The sequence below is a fragment of the Symphodus melops genome (genome assembly GCF_947650265.1).
Source record: "Symphodus melops genome assembly, chromosome: 9".
Taxonomy (NCBI): domain Eukaryota; kingdom Metazoa; phylum Chordata; class Actinopteri; order Labriformes; family Labridae; genus Symphodus; species Symphodus melops.
Genome location: NC_136699.1, coordinates 18,686,335 through 18,706,997, shown reverse-complemented (window position 1 = coordinate 18,706,997; position 20,663 = coordinate 18,686,335). Strand labels below are relative to the sequence as shown.

Genomic DNA, 20,663 nt, shown 5'->3' with positions numbered 1-20,663 from the left:
TCTTCTCTGCCTCTCCGCTTTGCTGCCCGCCTGTCTCTTCTTAAGCTCGGGGGAGATGACAGGGGCTTGTTTTGGGCCAAGACAACAATGGCCTACACCTTGGCACTGACACTGATGCATTCAAGTATGCATGCACACAAACAAACGGACACACTCACACACAAACACACACTCACATTTATTTCCTGAGGACAATGTGCGAGAGTTTGAGTTTGTCTGTGCAAGAGAACGACCGGGTCACCATTTGCTGTGTGACTTCTGAGAAAGAGTGAGGCTGTGTGTGTGTGTGTGTGTGTGTGTGTGAGCTGTTTACATATGTGAGTGGGTGTGTGTTGGCTTTCCTGTAACATTCGTCCTCCCTGGTTGAGCAGAGCGACATGGCAAACACAGACCTGTTTGTCTCTGTTTGTTTCCTTTTGAGGTTGTTTCCTCTGAGCCTACTTTTCCAGCTCCTCATACATTATTGCATAGAAGCCAACCTTGGTGCCGCCGTGAAACATTAACTAAGCTGTCTCATTACAGAAAGTGAAATCTTCCAAGTAGCACTGTAATTTCATAGTCGTGTGAAGGCAATGATTAATCAATTATTCACCATGCCTCTTTTATTGCATTAGGAGGAAACGGAACGGTAATGGGAGCAGCAAAAACCACCAGCTCAGCAGCTGAGCCGGGATGTAATCTCAGACATCTGTGTAAAAATAGAGTTTGAATGATTTTTGAAAATTGATTAAGTCATTTAAAAAGTAAATATAGCATCGGAGTATCGGTAAAGGTTTATTATGTGGCAGACTAAAGAATACAAACTGTTCATCTTAAATATGTGGTTTAAAGGACTATGGAGAAATGAAAAACTAGATCTATTATCAAATGAGCCTGGCCTTCTTACGTTACAATTTTGGTAATCCAATATTTTCAATTGTCATTTTAGTCGTAGCAGCGCCTGTATGTTCTCTGCAACTTAAATGATAAATGGACCTGAGTTTTTAAAGCACTTTTCAAGTCTTCTGACTAATCAAAGTGTTTTACACCATATGTCACACCTACCCATTTTCACCCATTCACACACTGATGGTAAAGGATGCTGTGGAAAGTGACCATCACAAGTCACTTATCCCATTCAAACACACTCATACGCTGCAGACGAAGCATGGGAAGAGTTCGGGATTAAGTGTCTTGCCCAAGGACACATCGGACATGTTGCTGCAGGAGCTGGGGATCAAACGACTCTATAAACTGAGGAAGTACAACTGACTCGTATCACAGCAAATCATATGAAAGGTTTGAAGGTACTTCTAATAAGCATCTCAGATCATACTAGGCATACTGGTTATTAATGCCAGTAAGTATGAACATGTTGGTGTCCTAGCATTTTTAATTAAAAGCTTTAACTTCCTTTCCTGCTTTTGTCTCTGGAGCTCCATGTTCACGTTTCACCAACTCATGTATTCCCTCCCAATGTGTCTCTGAAACTCTTCTGTTGGCGTGATTCTACCTGTATCTCTACAGCCATTCACCCATTGGGTCCACTCATAGCACTGAATCTTAATGAAAGATTTGAAAGGCTGGATAGCATCATGTAGAGAACTGGGACTGGGATTAGACAAGTTCACACTTTTCCCCATTCTTTTTCTAATGTACAGTAACTACATGTTTCTATTGTCTTATGTACTACTCTTTTGTGCTTTTGTTTGTTTTCTCTTTGTCTTGAAAAAATAGAAATAAATGTTTGTTTCAGTCCAGTAATAGGTGCTGGTCTCGTCTAGACTCAGACTACGGCCTCTCATTGAGTTTAGGTAATATGATATGGAAGTTATTCCTTATTTACAAGTTTTAAGAACAAAGATTATTAAACAATGCTCTTTGTAAATCAAATCAAAAATAGATCCAGCCCCTCGGATGTCCATCTTTAAAAGTGTGTTCTGCATATCATTCTGCACAACAAGAACTACTGATATTTGAACACATCATGGCGTTCACATCTAACCAGTTGTGACATTTCTTTGTGTATGTCAGGCATTTGACAGATTTGGAAAACAATAAGAGGGACTGCTGAATATGCAAATGAGACACAGTCAATAATCACATGAATGTGGGACCTGCAGACCCAAGGGTCTATTAGCTGTGTGTTTGACATGATGAGTAACACATCACATACACAGTCATATTTGTGATAAAGGATATTATACAGCTTAAATAAAACAAAAACACATTTTCGTTAACTCACATAAAGCATGATGTTACCAAACAAAGAAGTACACACCCTCCAACAGATTTAAAGAGACCAACACTGCTTCAGGTGTCGACCTTTGGTGGTCATTCTTGACTGACAGCTGAACATATTGGACCATCTCTCTAAAGTACGTCAGATCTAGATCCGTGTTAAAAGATCTCCACCCACAGCTCCCTGAGAATCTGCTGAAGCACTAAAGCCTCATTAGAATTCCCCTGGCTGCCCCCCCTCTATTCGATATGCTAATGAGCAATGACTAATGACTTTAGCAAGTGTAAAAAATTAGCCAGTAATGGCCATATTACAATGGATTAGGAATTACAGAGGTTTAAATGAGAAAGAAAATGGTCTCTAATTATGGTGTGATTCTAAGACAAATCAGGGACGGATACAGAGTTACTCTGCCACACTGACTCCCCCCCCCCCCCCCCCCCCCCTTTTAGAAATCAGCGAGACAGCTGGAGCTGTCTGCACGGATGGACCAGACTTACTTGGTGCCACTCAGAAAAAAGGACAGGAAGAGGGTGAATGAGGCAGGCAGGGTGGAGTCTGCAAGCAAATGGCATGCATGGAATCTGAAAAACCTAAAGAAATCTGCAGGCATGGAGGTATATAAGCACACATACTGTAGACACAGTGTGATAACAGAGTTCTGGGTGTCTGTGGATTTGTGCTGTCTAATTAGCTGCTCCATACTGTGGTGAATTGCAGGAAACATCCACAGACACCACAGCTCACTAGATGTGATAATGACAACAGAGCTATAAAAAAATAAACAGAACCTTTTTTTAGATCACGACCACCCAGACAGCAACATAACAAGACCAGAGAGTAGATCATTGACATTACATTATATTGAGACCTCCTCTGAAGTTGATATTATCTAAAGATTAAAAACAGGCTCTGAAATCAAACACACACAAGTTAAATTATTGATGTTTTCTTGTTGAGCGGTGCAGGGAGAGTAAGTTGGGCTGCACCTACATCGTGTTTGAACGAAACAAACAGCAAGAAAACCTTGAATAATAGATTTGGCAGACGCTTGTGTGTGTCAATAAAACCTTAATTCTTGCGCTCACTTCTTGCCCATACGTCTAAGCTGTTGTTAATTAGCGCTTCCTCAGCTGTATCTTAGCTGCATGTAAACATTATGAGTTGATAAAAATTTTATTAAGATCCAGATTCCCCCGTAGCATCCTCAGTGGAAGACACATGAACAACATTCATCGGAATGTGGCCGTGACAGGATAATTAACCAGAATAAAGTCTTTAAAAACCTGATTACCCTTTGATGTTATTCTGCCACGATATAGGTCACTTTGGCTGCTGAAGCCTCCCGCTAAAGGGCAACTGTGGTCGCCTGCTGCAGGTTAAATATTGAGCTCAGCAGCGAGCAGGGGAAGTCAAATTGGTTTGATGTGCAGCACACAATGATTTTAGGGCACACCTGGTCGCAGCAAACAGATGAGGCATTTTGAAAATGCACTCATTGAATTGTTCATAGCTTTCAATCTCGTCATTCTCTTTGTCTGGATATTACTAAATGAGGCTCAGCGGAGATGAAAATGTGTTATGGCCAATATGACTGCGAAACGCCGGTTTACTTCTGATTCCTGTTTGTTTGCTCGCTTCACTTTTGTTTTGTTAGGCTCACGTCGTCGCGGTTGTTAGATTGCATACTTTCAGAGTGCTTTCATCTTCAAGGCCACACTAGCATGCAGGCCTTAAAGCAGGGAGCAAAAAAAAAGATAATGATTTATTAAAGCATCTTTCTCTCTCTCTCTCTCTCTCTCTCTCTCTTCCTGTAAAGGGCAGTATTACCATGTTGAAAAGAGAACATTGTGAAAATGTTGTTAAGAGCCTGCAGCAACCCCACCGAAAGCTGGTGATAACATTCTTCCCAGTGTGCTTCAGAAACAATAAGGATTATGATTTAAAAAAAACACTACGACGTTGATTCGGAAGCTTGCTAAACTAAGAGGCTGCATTGCAACACGCAGCAGCTGTGAGTGCTGGTGCATGACAACACAACAACTTAGCCTCCAGCTGAGTTTTGGTGCAGAGGAATCGATCTGATCGAGTAATCATTGTAGCTGTGCGTGTACATATAGGTTTCGCTGAATGATATCACGGATGCGTTCTTAGCCTCGTGTAACCTGAGATAAGTCAGTGCTGGTTGAGCTGTGAGGGCGATCGCTAAGCGCCCACACACATACGCGCAGCCTCTTAGTCACTCCAGCAAAGAAAGCAGGAATCCAAACGTCGATACATCACAGCTTCTCACTGAAATAAATACCAACAATAAGCGCACAAACCAACTTAAATCTTTCTTGTATACTTACACAAAAAGATCACCCGTGTGCACTCACATGCAGATTATTATTTTTTTTTTCCACAAACACTTGTTATGAAGCTCTGCCCTGATAGAAAAATCTGTCTCTTTTTGGTTGCCATGGCAGCACTCTCTGCACTCCAAACAGTGCAGCTGAGTCGAGAGAGACTTTAGTCATCTCACTTCTCCTCCTCTCTGTCTTTCTCTCTATAAGAGCAACCACCCATATATTGGGATACAATTGCCGCTACAAAGTGAAGGCGCTCATTACATTAGGGCTTCTTTCAATTTACAGGCTTAAAGACGCATGCTTGAATGATAAGCCCTCGAAGCATTACAGGGCACATCTTTTAAAGCCAAATCAAAGAGATTATTTACAGGTAGATTTCCCAAGTGGCCACTGGTTTGGTGTTTAATTCATGGTTGCAGGAAAGGCATTTGTATTCTGTCACAGCTGGATGACGGTGAAACCTTTCTCTGCTACAGGAAACATATGTGTGCCTCTGCGCAACTGTGATTTTAAATGCAGTTTTGACAGAGTATATGCCTCAGAGGGGCCGGTGTCGTTGTCTGTGTACAAAGTGTGATACCCCAGTGAGATCCTCTGGGGAAGTGTGCGTGTGCATCACTAGCTTCTGTGAGTGAGTGTGCATGCATGTATGATCAAAAGTCGCCTTGATGCAATTTCCAGATAAATAAAACATAGGCGATGCTGTGAACTAAACTGAACCGCCGCTGTATGAATAAATCATTCCTTCCTACCAAGTCTTCCCCAACTGCTTTGGCAGCAACTCACTGACACTACAATTATGTAACCCAGTGGTGTGTAACACGATCCTTTTTTTTTTTTATTATTATTGTTTTTTAACCATGAAAATGACAACAATACTGAAAGTGATATCTGACTGATCCCTGTGCAGTTCTCTTGATCGAAAAGATTCACTCAGATGGCTTGATTAGCAAATTAAGATCTAATTAAATTTGATCACGTCGAGTACCACTTATGTTTATGATCGTATTGACTTTTTAATGCAGTGTTTTCACTACACTACAGACTCACGAAATGAGATATGTGTACAGCCTGCTTTGAAGAGTGTGTTAAAAGGGACAAAAACAAACTACTGCGCAACAAGGAGCGCATCCAGAAATACACACAGGCAAGCACGCGCACTCTTGCACACACGCACACACACACACACACACACACACACACACACACTTACACAGCATTCACGGGAGAAAGATGAAAAGGATCTAAAAAATAACAGCAATAGAAGTTCTACTTTCAGTCTTGCGAGACAACACATGATTTTGCATGTTGTACTGAAAAAACCTGAATGTAACCAAAGACATTGGAAACAAGTTTCAGATTACATCATTTACATATTAAGCAATACTACAGTTCTGTTGGGCAGTGGGCCCATCAGAGAATAAACCTTCATAGAGGCAAATAAGGTGGTGAACAAACACATCTGGAATGACCTACACAAACACAACAATGGACATCATGTTCCTCACACCTTCACACCGCCTGGGACGCTCTGTACCTCCTGCAGAGGTTTCTCTATTTTCTAGACTGAAATATCTCACTGCACTTTTCATAAGCCACATTCACCTGACAAGTCCAGGGACAGATACGAAAAGTGAAAAAAAAAAGGCCTTCATTGCTCAGAAAAAGTGTACAGAAATAAGTATTAGTTAGTTTTGTGTCTTTAAATACAAGCACTTTACCAAATAAGCACGTCACCAAAACGCAATGAATGCTCAGTTGAAGAGAGTGCACAACTTAAGGCATAAACTCTCCTACAGAGGAAAGAGATTCATCGTCACCTAACACTAATGTGGTATCAAAGACCTTCCCTGTTGACTTTGGTTGATCCCTCTGAAAGGTTCTAAAAGTTTTGGATTCTTTCATTTATTCTTCTCCATAATTTTTATTACTTCTTGTTTTCAATTACATTTTTTTGTACTACTTTTTACTTCTAGTCTGTTTTTTTTTGGTTAGTGTTTTTTTTTTTTTTTGGTAATTATCAGTGGATCAATTTAACTGTCACTTCTTTTGTCTCTCAATCAGAAATACACGAAAAAACATATTTAAAAAGCTCCTTTTTTTGTCTATCCATTTTCGTCCACTTATCGTAGTGGCTCAGACTTCCTTCTCCCCACCAACGTTTTCCTGCTCCTCCTTCAGGATTCCCAAGCTAGACAGGTATCCAGTATGATCCCTACAGGGTATTCTGGGTCTGCCCCGGGGTCTTCTCCAAGTTTGGCGTGCCCTAAAAACCTCCAAAGGGAGGTTGGATGCCCAAACCACCTCAACTCCTTTCAATGCGAAGGTGCAGCGGATGTTCTCCGAGCTCACCCCGAATGTCCGAGCTCCTCATCCTATCTGTAAAACTGAGCCCAGACACCTTCCAGAGGAAGCTCATTTCAGTCACTGTGTTTACAAGTATTTTTGTTCTCACTCACTTTATGCCTGAAATAGACAATGAGCATCACTGTTTGACAAAAAAACTCAGTTTGAGAAACACTGATCCTCCCTTGGTTACCATTATACACCACATACTGGATCCATTATCGAACCATTTTGACCGCCAGGCTGAGAAATTGCTGCTGTGGCAGGCAGAGTGTGAGTGGCAGAGTTGATTTATTTCAGTCTACAATCATGTAACGGCAGCAAGACGGGCGCTGAGGAGAGGAGACAACTCCATGGGGCTATCAGACACACACACACACACACACACACACACACACACACACAGATATACACACACGGATCAGACATACACACAAACACATCAGGAGCAGACATAAACATCTCAAAACACATTCACTGGAGGAACATCATGAACCCACGCCCTTTTACTCAAGTTCTCTTCCTGCCAAGATCTCCCACCCGGTGAGCTTTATATGGAACAGGAGCCAAGTAAACATCCACAAGTTCAGTACAGCTGCTGCTGAATGTACATGCTGCTACTTTCCTGTATGTGTCTTAAACCTTTATCAAACATACTGCAGCTCATTTTACAAACTGCTCCACTTTGCCTTGATTGGTTTTTGAATTAATTTTTTGAATTTCTTCATCTAAGGCATTTAAATCTTTTGGGAACTCGCTCTTACCCACGTTCTTACTATGTTATTTATGGTCTCATGTATGGTACGTACATAATACCTGCATTATATTCTGTAAGGAATGTATTTTTGATGAAACATTTAACATTGTGTCACTTAAGATCATATTTCCTGGCATTGGGATTTGAATCTTGACTTCTTATTTATTTATTTTGTTATTTGGGGGAGGCAGAAGCTTAGCGTGTATAGACTTAGGTCGTGAACCAGGGAGTCATACGTTAAAGTCAAGCCAAGTGTGGAAATTGTGACTGTTTGCTGTAGAGGTGCCAGTTCACTTCCAGAGCACTGCCAAGGTGCCACATCCCATAAAATGCAGAGTCCCCATGTAGCCTGTAGATCCTGTCTGTGCTTTCGGGCCATAGGAGTGTCTCACAATGACAGAATGTAAAGTTGTAATTCCCCTCCAGATGAATACAGTATATCAAATTAAATAAAAATCCTCTAAAATAATGCATTCTGCCCTCTGCAAGTATTTCAATGAACGTGTTTAAATGTGTTCACAGGTTTGTCTGTTTCCTAATGCACATGTTTGTGAACTGTACATGGTCTGCTGCTCTTGATATCATAGATGTATCTCACACTAAAGAGCCCCCATTCACCATTGCAATCACAGCTTTGACAACAAATTGGAACAGCTCAGTTGACATTGCACGTGCATGTTGATGATTTTGATTGAAAGGTACAAAGACAACAACGAATTCAGTATCTCTCCATCCAATCTCCAATTAACATTTATGATTTTATACAGGTCAGGGCTTGTTCTTCCTCCTCGGATATCTCAAACTCATAAAGCTGAGCTGTGCTGATTGTCAGTCGAAAGCTGACCAGAACTTGATCCATATGTGATCAATCTCGAGGAATTGTCTACGTCAAAGGGAGCAGATTTTTCATAGTGGTGAACATACATCTTCTCGGAGACTTACGATTTTATAAAGGAATTAGACAATTTCAAGGCAGATTTTTAGGCTTCCTAAGCCTAAGATTCAGACTCCAGTGACCCCATTTTCAAAATCAAAATCTTTTTAGATTTTGGAATGTAATGAAGACAGTTATTGACTGGGACACTTTCTTCTTCAAATACTTCAAAAGCTGATGCAATTGAAATCCAAGATTGAAAACTTTTCAAAAATTTGAACTTTAAAAAAATAAATCTGTCTGGATTGGTTTTCCATTTCTGATTCTGATAGTTTCATGGGAACCACTTCTGTACAATTTACCAAAGTCCAAAAAGCACGGTGAGTACCTCAGACAACAAATCTTTGTGGTTGCAGCTGTTTGCTATCAGGAGCTGTGTGAAGAGAAAGAGGAACATACAGATTAGGGTGATATGCTGCACCTGGCATATTCTTTAACCAAACACAACAACATGAAGAGTCAGCGATGTCTAAAAACGACAGACGGACAAGCAGAGGGAGAATGAAAGAACGACTGGATTGATTGGAGAGGAAGTAAATGGATGCATGGATGGATGGCTGGATAAAGTGGTGTTGGGCGGGGGCTTAAACTCAGAGTCCACCTGTCTGCAGAGATAAACACAGGGAGGGCCCAACAGCACGGACTGGGGCTTATGGGAGGACCTGACTGACAGTGCTGACATTTAGAGAGAGCACAGTAAACAAGGTCTCACAGAAAATAAATAGCAGGAGGAGCAGGGAGGCTGAAACACACCCACGCAGACATACATGCATACCCACACCCAAAGATTTACATTCTGTAAAAATGAACGCGTCACATCAACGTACTAATGTCTGCGAGCATGTTTTAACACAGAAAAAGCAGGTGCATGCACAAACACAGCTGCCTGTAAGAGTAACGCAGAGATGCAGTCAGGCAGCAGACAAAGATTGTGGCAAAAAGAGCCTCAGCTTTTTATAGAACGCACACATGCATACAGACTAAAGCGCACTCATACACACACACTGGGGTCCAGGCAGACAGGGAAATTAAACACGCCTACTGATTAATGGAGGACAGAGTGGATCGTCACTGTTGTTCCTTGGCCTTTTGTCTCTGATTAAATGGAGACACATGAGGAGTGAAGCGCCTCGAGCTGCCTACCCCAGAGCTGCATGCACCTCCGGAAAATTCTATTGTCACCTGTTATTTATAAAAGCAAAGTGACGAGCGGTTCACATGAAAGTCACGAAAGGCAAAACTAGAAGTTCTTTTATATGTTCGGTATCATGATCTTCTATTAATGTAATAAAAACTTATGTATAGCACTAATATTACTACCACTCAAATGATGTCATTTTAGTATCATTGCATTACACCAGCAGTTTACTTTTACCAGCAGGGTGCTGTATGGATTACAATGAGCATTATCACTCTCCAGTGTCAAGAGGTGACGCATGTACGTGCACTTTCCAGTTAAGTGACCATCTTGTACTGTATATCTTTTCCACGAGTGTTTGATAACTACATTTGAAGGATGAATACAATACATTTATTTATCCTTATGCATCTATCTCTAAGGATGGAACATAGACCATACCAACATATACTGTATTGATCAGATTTTTCTTCTGTCCAATTTAGACATCGTTATTGGCACCAAAAATTCCATTTCAATCAGGCCCTAGTGTTTCGTATCTGCATAAGTGATTCATTACATTTATAGAATCCATTATTTGTTTTAAAATTAATGTCTTTGGGAGTCTTTTTTGTCTTAGTAGTAATCCTTTTTTACTAATTCCTTGTAGGTCACAACTTTTGCTTTCATTTGAGAAAACACCATTTTATAACATGTCCTTTCAAATCACACAGAGGGAAATTGTATCGCTTAAGGAGATAAATCAACATCCACCACCGTGTGTAAATTCACGCTCTTCTAACTTGAGCAAGTAGGTGACCCAAATCTTCAAGGGGAACTTGTTTCCTTCAGGGCAGCATTCACTGGGGTGAAACATTCACTGTGTTGGTTTTCAGACACAGAGCACAATCCACCACGCTGTGATCGCTACTACTCGGACTGCTGCACACCGCGAACCACGTGTGGCTTTCTTTTCTTTCATGCTGTCACTCACAGACAGTTTCTCACCAAAGAAGCAGATGAGACAATGAAAGTCACCTTGGAAGGACATGGAGCACGAGGACAGATTCCTTGGAGAGTGTGAGCCCTCAAAGAGCGTATCACTAAGAAAATTGTTCCACATGAGACCTATTTAAATAAGAACACATGTCTGTGTGCTCCTCAAGTAGGTCATGTATCCTGAAATTCTTGAGGAAAAACATATTCTACAACTGTTTTGCTCTCGTGTCACATCGCTGTAGTTAAATGTAACTTCAGGCGAAGACTGCATTTGCAATTGTCACACCTGATGATGAAACATAAATGAACTTATGACTGGTTACATTTGAGTTAAAGGTGCCATCAACAGAGCTGCCTCAAGTCCCCCCCAGAAAATCTGTTTTGTTCTTTGTGAGAGGTCTTGCATCAGCAGAGATTGCTTTCCCTCAAGCAAACCAAATGCAAATACAAATACAATATGCATGAACCTGTGTGTAGGCAAGTGCACGTCGGAGACATACACACAAATGCACACACACTCAAAAACATTTATGAAATGCCCGGGTGTGTGTGCGTGCACGTAAAGAAAAAATAAACATAGGGAAGGGACAATCACAGGATGCATTGTGACATTCTCTGTCTGTCTCTGTAAGACGAGCAAGGAAATCAATAGTTGTTGCACATGTATTTTGTGGCTGGATGAGGAGAATACTCGGACAATAGGCTTCATCCTGTATGAAGCACAGCCGAGTCTCCGGGCAGAAAATGGTAAATGTCAGGTGAAGGCCTGTGGGTGTAGAGATCCAGTACATACATTGTGTGCTGCTGAACACCTTGATGCAACACACAGGCCTGTAGGTGCAGGTGTGTAGGTCCTTCTGATATTTGTGTAGTGTGAGAGCAAAGTGAAAACACATTTTGTAAATGTCACAAGATGGAAGTCAAGACAGAAATGCAGTGTTGAACATTTTTGTAATTTCTTTAACCTTCAACAACTCCATCTGGGAAGGCTGACTGAGCACTGCTGCCGTCTCAGTAACACCCTTTTAAACATGCAATCACACTCAGCTTGAGAGACTTGAATTGCAATACGTCTACTATTTTTGTTCACTGATCAGCCTAAATAACGCAGGGGTCATTTGAACCACAATTCCAAAACCCATGTTTTCCAGAATACCTCGACGACAGCTTTACCTCCGTGTCCGGCCATACAGGCAGTTATTGTTTCCTCTGCTAAAGCTGATTAGGAGACTGGTGGGATTTTCTTCGATTTAATGTTCACTTTCGCTGCTTTAAACATAAAAAAGAAATCCATAAAAAATGCAAAAGTCACATTACACAGTGTCCTAAATACTCTGTTTCAGAAGTTACATCTTTACAGGAACTACTTGTTAAATTCTTCTGACGGATCATTTCTTTAGAAAAGTTAAACCTCCCAGAAAAAAAAAGAAAAAAAAAAAAACATGAACTGTGCTTTCTGTCAATCCAGATGAATATTAGCTTAAAAGCTACTACAGATACAAATTATCCATTAAATATGTTTTACTACTTTAAGTAAAAAAAATAATATTAAAGGGACAATTCGGCATTGAAGAGAGCTTAATGACAAGTTAAAAACCACTCAGAGACTCTTCAAAAAAGCATCCCCAGCCAAACCCTTGTTTTCCTTGGGTACAGCATGCACTCTCTGCTGTGTTCCACATTTCATTAGCGGTCTTAAAAAGTTCAACTTTTAAAAGTCTACAATGCAACGTTGCAGCACGTCAATTTCACTTCTGGCCGAAGTCCGACTCTCACTTAGCTGAAAGTAAGCTTGAGAGCGCTTTTTGTCCAGCCAGAGCTAACTAAAGAGAGGATGTTATAGCCAAGGTATGACTAGCAAAGCTAATGTTAACTAGTTTGGTTCTTTATTAATTTTCTTCAAAATGTCTTGTTTTCATGCAAGAGAGTTTAAAAAAATAAAACAAACAAGATTAAACATGTTCATCTGTGAGCCGAAGCTGTGTTTTTGTATATTTGTTGTGTTTTATGTCTTATGTCTTTATGGACTCTGGCTAAACCATCCACGGCTCTAGCTTCATGCTCACATTACTGACTTAATAGCTATTTTGATCTTCTCAGGTAAATCTAAGCAACAAAAGGTTCATAATGGCAGAGTCATTTATTTATGTTGTTAAAATGGAATGGTTTCATGCACAGCATTGTAAAGGTCCGGGAATATTGTTGTCCGAAGCTGAAAATAAATATTCAATAAAGAAATAGAAGCAGCCTCTCATCCTCACACTATACATACTAGACTATATGCATATGTGCACCGCTGCACTGCACATATACATAATATATATGTCCCTTAATGTTTAAATAGACAAGAAGCAGTACATCTCTCTCTGACCTAACCTGTCTCTGCTGGTTCAGAACTTACAGTGCTAGCACTGACACTATCTTCCCATCTCCTCCCTCTGGTCCCTCTGGAAAGCTCAAAAAGTCGACCTCAGAGTCTCTAATTTCAGACATTTAATGAGATTTTTAATTGGTGACCTTTTGAGAATGCTTCCATCCCATAGCTCATGAGAGCACTCCAGGGTAGACAACACATACCACTCAATACTCACACAAGAATCCTTCAAGAAGGGTCTGATATTCACTTTTAACTTATTGATTTATTGATCAATACAAGGGTAGGAAGGCAGATTTAAAGATTAGCATTGGGCATTTTGAAAAACAATCAACTAGCTGCCAAAACAGTTTTTTATAGCTCAGCAAGTTCATTCATACACACCCGAGGAAGTATTTGGAAACAAGCAATGAAGATGCAACACTCTGCAACATGACCACATCAAAAACTCCCTCCGCTGCTCTTCATCAAACCTTTATGGTTGCTCTGTATGACGAGTGACGGACAAAGAAATAAATCTCAATGAACAAAGCCCAGCTGAGTTGAACGAGACTGCAGAGCCTTTTGTTGAAGTGTTGGTATGCCAGACAGGTGTCACCCAGTATCTCCTTGTGTACCAATAAACACACACCAACACACATACCATTGTGCTTGCAACGCTACAAAAAGTGTGGCCTCAATTTCTTACCGTGGTGAGATGTCACAGCCCTGCTGCATGAAGGCCCCCAACGAGAACCAAAGGGAGTTGAAGATGCCAAACTCATTGGTCTGCTCTTGACTCTGCTGATTGGTGTTCTGCTGTGTCTGAGTCTGGCCCTGTTGCACCCCATTGGTGGCTGAAGCTTGGGTGGGTGTCTGCGGCTCAGCTCCTTCCTCGTAGTCTTCAGCATGCCACTCATACGGGCTGAACCGACTGACCAGGAACAGGACGACACTGACGCCGATGTAGGCGAACACGATGCACATCCAGATCTCGTAAGCAAGGGGGTCCAAGAACGAGAAGACGCCAGGTTTGGATTTGGTGGGTTTCTTGATCATGATGGAGATACCCAGAGACATGAAGGGTTTGGAGAAGTCGATCACTTCTTCACGGACCAGGGTGATGGTCAGAGGAGCCACAGCCACATCTGCTTTCTAAGGGCCAGAAAGAGAGAGAGGAAGACTTAAAAAAGAACAAACAGTCCAATTTTGAAACTGTATTGATTGAAATTGATTTCTAATGCAGCAAAAGCGCTAAAGGTTGTCCAAAGAATGTGTACTGATTTTGAAATATTTGGGTATGGCAAAATTATAAATCTGCATCGAGAAAAGACTGACTCTATAATGAGACTTTTAGTCATTTTTGCTTGTAGATTTTCAACCCTAACTGTGTAGAGGTGTAACTCCAACAGAAAACTCTTTCTGCTTACCCCATACACCAGCTCTCCCACCATCCCGTTCCACATCTTGGTTTCAGGATTTTTGGCTCCATATTTGCCATCTGATACGACCTTCAACTTGTACTGGTAGCCCACATGTTTGGCTATCTCTGCAGCCAGCTCCACAATGTAGCCCTCGTACTTATCATTCCCTACAAGCTGCTCATGGTTCTTCTTCAGCATCACATATGGAGATTCCTGTCGGATGGAGGGCAAGCATGAGCACCGATTTTTCAAATCTGCAAACATCAATATTACACATTATACACCCTTGTAAAAACTAATTGTACGCTGTCAGGGATTATTTCTTGACACAAGCTGACGTGAGTGCAGTCGCATCATTTTTTACAGCAGTACAGTTTGTTAAGCTAATTAATTCAAAGGATAGCGTAATGGCTGATCATAAAGCTTTAGCGTGTCGTTAGGTTTTATATGACTAGCTCAGATCTTGGGAAGAACGTTTCTTTGTATCACTTAGTGCAATTCATCACATATTGTTTTACCCGAAGGAATAGAACGTCTTACTGGGCCCAAACATACAATTATTGCTGGGATAAAGTTGGTGAGAAAAGATAAATGTTGGATATTAACAGGTATTATTTTGCCTTTTTTTAATAAAGGTATGGTCTGTAATTAAAACACAAAAGGTGCCTAAATGTTGTCGTGCAGAAAGTACTCCCATATAGAAAGGAGTTGTAGGAACGAGCGCACAACAGATCTCAGATGAAGAAGTATCTGTGGTTGTGAATGTGTGTATCTGTGATTGTAGGTCTGTGTGTGAGCCCTTTAGATAGCCATGAAGACATCGCTGACCTCCTGACCAAGGCAGCACTTCTTGTTGCAACATACCGATATTTCAACAACTCACACTGATTGGCAGTCCTGAGGATTGCAGCTGACATGACACATGGGGCCTCTCATTACTTTAAGAAAACACTGTATTTCATATATAAATCAAGTGAGCTCAGTGTGACTTGTCCAGTAGCACCTGCTGGCCTTCAATTCCCACAAGCTGCTATGTGTGCCTGCTTTTAGCTAAGGCTGTGCTGAGCTGAGCAAATCCTGCCGTCATATTTCATCAGGGTCTGGAGGAAGGGGAGTCCCTCTGTGTGTTTCAGTTATCAGGGTTCTCCTGCCCTTTACTGGATGTGATCATTGTTACACATGGAAACCCAGAGCCCACTGGTACAGAAATCACACCCCAGGGAGATTTTGGTGAGAAAGGTCTGCCGTAGCGCACGCAATTCAGTGTAAGCACACAAAGTCAGATACACACACATGTGAGAGCATGCACATGTACACTTTACACACAACTGCATTTGTGTGCAGGCACAAGCGAGCACACACAGACATAGCATGACATACAAATCCTCCTCTAGGACTCAGTCTCCGCATTGACCTCGAAAGGGTCCCACTGATATCAGCTGTCACTTAGTCATTTTAATGTAATACAGAAACACACAGGCATAACAGACAGAAATGTATGCAGTACAAAATAAAACAAATGCACACACAATTTTTACTGTTGCTTCAATTGCAAAAGTCCACTTATGTATTTGGTTAAAACAGTCCATGAGCAAGTCTTCTTCAGCTATATAATTAAACCATGTCTTGCTTACAGCCTGTGAAAAACTTTACAAGTCACACATGGTGAGAAAGCCATTATTAACAAACTTTTACCATGGTAAAACTAAATCTTAAAATTCCACTCATGGCCTACTTTTAGTATAAAGCCATGACTGCGGAGACACCGAGCTTGACCGCTCCGTTAAACATGTTCTGCTTGGCTCCTCTAGATCTCCTCTTAACCCTAGCCTGCCCTGTGTGCACAGCCTGGGACAGCAAGGATTGTGCAGAAACACAAAGTGCAAAACAACACACTCCTTCAAACAACCAATCAGTGAGCCCAAAAGTTAGATGGTTTCAAACTTTGACTGCTCCCCCCAAAGCCCAATAACTGTTCACACCTTATCTCTTCTCTTAGGTTCAGAGACAGAGAACCAATTTATCTTCTTAGGAAAGGGGACACTGATAGGAGATTATGTCAGGAAGAGTTATTTTGGGTCCACACTCCTGGGAGACAGCAGCCAATGGGTTTAATGAGGATTCGACATGTTTTTAATTAGATGGGAAAAGACGACAGTTTCAGTTTTCACAAATTTTTAAATGGGGTCCAAACATTTTTTTGTGTAGTGCGATTCGCCAGTCCTTTGATTCCCCTCAAAAACATCTGTCACTTTTCAAATCAGATAATTGGGAATCATCTTAAATGTGACATTTTATATTAATTAAATAAAAGACAACACAACTGAAGTCAATGGAAGTAACAAAGCTAGCTAGCTTTGAAGAGAGTTGTCTGGCACAGAGTTGCAGTTTGCCATGTTGCAGACTTTGAAGCTTAAGTGTTTAGCCATTCTTTGTTTTAACCTCTCTAATTTTTAAAAGCATCACCAATATTGATCCTAGTTTTATCACGTTTCTGCTCATTAATGCGTATTTGAGAAAATCCAAAGCTCCTTAGTTCGGGTAGAATCATTTCTATCTGAACTAGTTCTTTTGCACGCTTCTACTGCAGCAACACCTTTCTCGCCTTTTTTGTTTTTGATAGATTTCTATGTTGGGCCAATCAGAACCGTTTGCCTAATCTACAACATGCCCAGTTCAATGAGTGTATGCATTCTTAGAAACAATCAAGATGGCTATTCTGCCATTCTGGATGTCACAACCAGTTACCTACTGAAGCAACCTAGCACAAGGTCACATGTTTCATTTGCTCTGATTGGTTGTAAGTATACCAAAGTATCCAGAGACATTTTAAGCTGCATGGCCCATAACTGAGAGGTTTCAGGCTAACTCTGATTCTGAAACTGTTCTGGCCATGTCAGGGAAAGATAATGGTGTACGATTCTCAACGACGTAACAAACAATAAGAGGATGATGTAAAAGGTTTTCCTGACTCGGATGCTGGTATTTACAGGCTTCATAATGTGACATGAATGTACAATTGCTCGATGATTCACATTGGTTATGTCATAACATTGTTGTGTTTAGATGTTTCCTGCTTATGCTAGAAGGGTCCTGACTGAACATTCACCACTAAACATTGGTTATCACCTCTTTTACCTTCACCAAGTTTCTATCTGGTATGTGGTGAGTCTTGTTAAAAGCGAAGTATTTGTGCAGTCATTGAATCCCTAAACAATAGAGATCAGATGCACCCACAATGCTTGGCTAGAGTCTGTATTTCTATTCAGCTTTTGAAAATTCATCCTCATACTAGCTGGCAACTGAATATCTACTTTAAGTCCAACAGAATTATGTTGAAGCAGTGATTTCAGAGATAAAAGAAATTCCCACTGAAAAATAAACCAGGAGTACAAAAAGGACCAGTGCTGGGCTTCAGGCTTCTCCAGACTCAAAGAGTGTTCTTTGATATTAAATTTTCATCAAGATGCAGACACTGGGAACATCTTGTGCTTGCAAAGATATACAGCATGACCATTGTTATTACCCTCCACTGTTTATCAGCCAAGAAAAGTCTGCTATGTTGCTTTGCCACGGAAAATGTCATGGTAACCTGGGTGCCATGAGCTGGACAGATTGAATTGTCGCTGCCCTTTTCTCAAACCTTCACACGCTGCAGAGCTTCATCTCTATGATGTAGGCCTGGACACTTAACACAGCCTGGTGAGTTGTTTTGAACAGCCCGATGGTGTCATCTGAGCCGAGCGGAGAACATTTGGGCGAAGGAGAAATGAAGGCCAGTGCAATTACATACTTTGGAAGTACTTTCTTTATAGTACTATTAATATGAATCAGTGGACAGTCTCAGACTATTCTTCTTCTGTGTTTGTCTCAGAACATAAAAGGAGAAGTTGTCCTGACCTTCTTATATTCTCAAAAGCACTGTTAACATTGTTACTGTTCTTTTATTTTCTGTTGTTCTATTGTTTTTGCAAACGATTGTATGGGAACTTTCATTTTGCTTGAATTATGTGTCTGTAATCTAGATGCATTAGACATAAGGGAAACCCCAATACTCTTGAGTATAATTAAAGGTTAGAAATTAAACTAAGAAAAACATGTTTTCTGAAACTCTGTGAAGCTAGAAATGTCATGAAATGCCCACTCCAAATGTTGTGCTAAACAAATAAAGTGAGTGTGGCATTTAATTTAAATTCAGAGCACAGAAAAAATAGTTTCACAGACAGAGAAAGAGAAATACAAAAGGACAGAAATGAAAATATAAAACCGAGCATAATGACAGACAAACCAAACTTAAATGAACCAAAACGCAGTAAAAAAAACAAAAACAAATAGAGGGATTCTGAATGTGGCTGCGGCCAAGCACAGGTCAGACAGAGATGTTGGCAAAGTAGTGTAAGAAAAGGAAGAAAGAAAGGAAGATACAATCATAGATGTCTGCTGAATTCCATCAGGGACTTGAACTTTTAGGAACTCTATCAGGAAGGAAAATGAAAAATGTTACCCCGCCTTTCTCTACCTCGCTCTCCATCCTTACTGTAGCCACTTCCCTTAACCTCTCTGTTTCACACGGACTTACCAGGATGGTGGTGACTATGTAAGTCCTGTTCTGCAGGCCGTAGGTCTCGTTGCTGCCTCTCATGAAGCTGGCTGTAGTCACGTACTTCTCATCTTCATTCCAGTAACCAACCTGATCCAAGGAGAGGATGTCATAAATCAGGTAATGTGTTTATCAGTAAGACAGAGGTTCTCAAATGGTGGATCTGGACTCATATGTGGGTTGCAGAGCAGTTTTTAGTGGGTCTCCAACTGTGCCTGGAAAAGAAGTTGTTGTAAAAAGTCGACGATATTCTTACAAGACACGTTTGTCCTGTTCGATCTCTGCGCTCTTTCACATTTCGTTCCGTCTGAGATCAAAACTGCCCTATTTTGTCTTTTTCACATAAATCAGAGGGGTTGAACATTTCAGAAATTTGGTTAAGGTTTCTCACTGAGGTAGTGTTGGTGGGTCCTGAGGCTAGACCTGTTGAGAACCACTGCTTTGAGAAACATCTTGAAATTTACTTGAAAATGAATCACTTCTACTCTTAGATGCATGTCCACAAAAAAATGTACAAAAATATTGTCTTAAAGGCAGTGTAATTGGTAATTTTTTGAAGGCTGGCATGATTTTGAAAGTAGCATTCCCTCAGTGCTCCATCTGCACCCGCACCCTCCCCTCTGTACTCCCTCAAAAGCCACGCCCCTCACTTACAGACACAAACACTATTGGTCCAGAAGCGTATTTCAGCTCATGATTCGAGTGTGGGCTTGTGTATGCATGGGTTAAAGAACGAGCAGGAAGACAGGGAGATTGGTTCATCAAATTGTTACCTCATGGCAGACATTGGTCAAAGTTTCCACGGGCCTAAAACTGCTACAGATGATGGATTTTCTTTATTCCTTTTTTAGAGCACATGAGTCAATAATTTCTGTCAGGACCTGAAGACAATTTTAACCAAAATCTTAAAAAGTGTATCTGGGGAAAATTACCAACCCTGCCTTAATTTTAGAGGAGGTTGAACACAGTTGCTGTTTTTCTCAAGCATCATGGACCATGTTTTGGAGCAACCACAGAAACTATAATTGGTAATTGTAAAATTAAGTCAAACATTTTTGTCGGAAGTTACATCATTGGATTTATTAACCAGAGCCATGCTGAAACACATTGTCTGACCATGTTATGGCCTCTGGAAGTAAGGCAAACTTTGTTGGTGTTAAGGAATGATGGCCAAGGGATTATTAGCTGCACATGCATTCAGATAAGAAATGAACTAATACTTGTCAGATAACTGCGGATTGTTTGAAGGATGTTGGTATGTTGAGTAGCGGTCCAGTGCTGTTTTCCTGCATACATGCAAAGCCTGCTGAAACAGTAGCAGGTGCAATGAACAATTCTGCATAATTATGCAGAATCTGTACACAATGACACTTTATTGTTGTTTTCATCTTATTACAGTCTTCTTTTTGGAAGCCTTACATCCATACTGACTCAGCGTATAACACAAATACCAGATTGTAATAAGGATTTCACATGAATTCAATGAAAAATTAAGAATGATGTATTCATTAAAAAACAAGCATCCCTGTGTAAACTGAGGATTTCATTTTTTATCAATGAC

General features: G+C 40.7%; 1 protein-coding gene and 1 long non-coding RNA gene across 4 annotated transcripts in view; one reads left to right on the top strand and one right to left on the bottom strand.

Annotated features, from left to right (window-relative positions):
- The window catches only part of gria1a (glutamate receptor, ionotropic, AMPA 1a), an 84,403-nt gene that overhangs the window by 19,952 nt on the left and 43,788 nt on the right, over positions 1-20,663 (bottom strand). For all 3 annotated transcript variants that reach the window (XM_079351592.1, XM_079351593.1, XM_079351594.1), the window contains 3 exons: positions 19,082-19,192; positions 14,509-14,715; positions 13,788-14,233 (listed from right to left, as the gene is read on the bottom strand). In XM_079351592.1, the coding sequence (XP_079207718.1) occupies positions 13,788-14,233; positions 14,509-14,715; positions 19,082-19,192 (764 nt within the window). The remainder of the gene's footprint in view (positions 1-13,787; positions 14,234-14,508; positions 14,716-19,081; positions 19,193-20,663) is intronic.
- The window catches only part of LOC306828869, a 211,697-nt gene that overhangs the window by 161,966 nt on the left and 29,068 nt on the right, over positions 1-20,663 (top strand). The gene's annotated exons all lie outside the window — the stretch shown is intronic.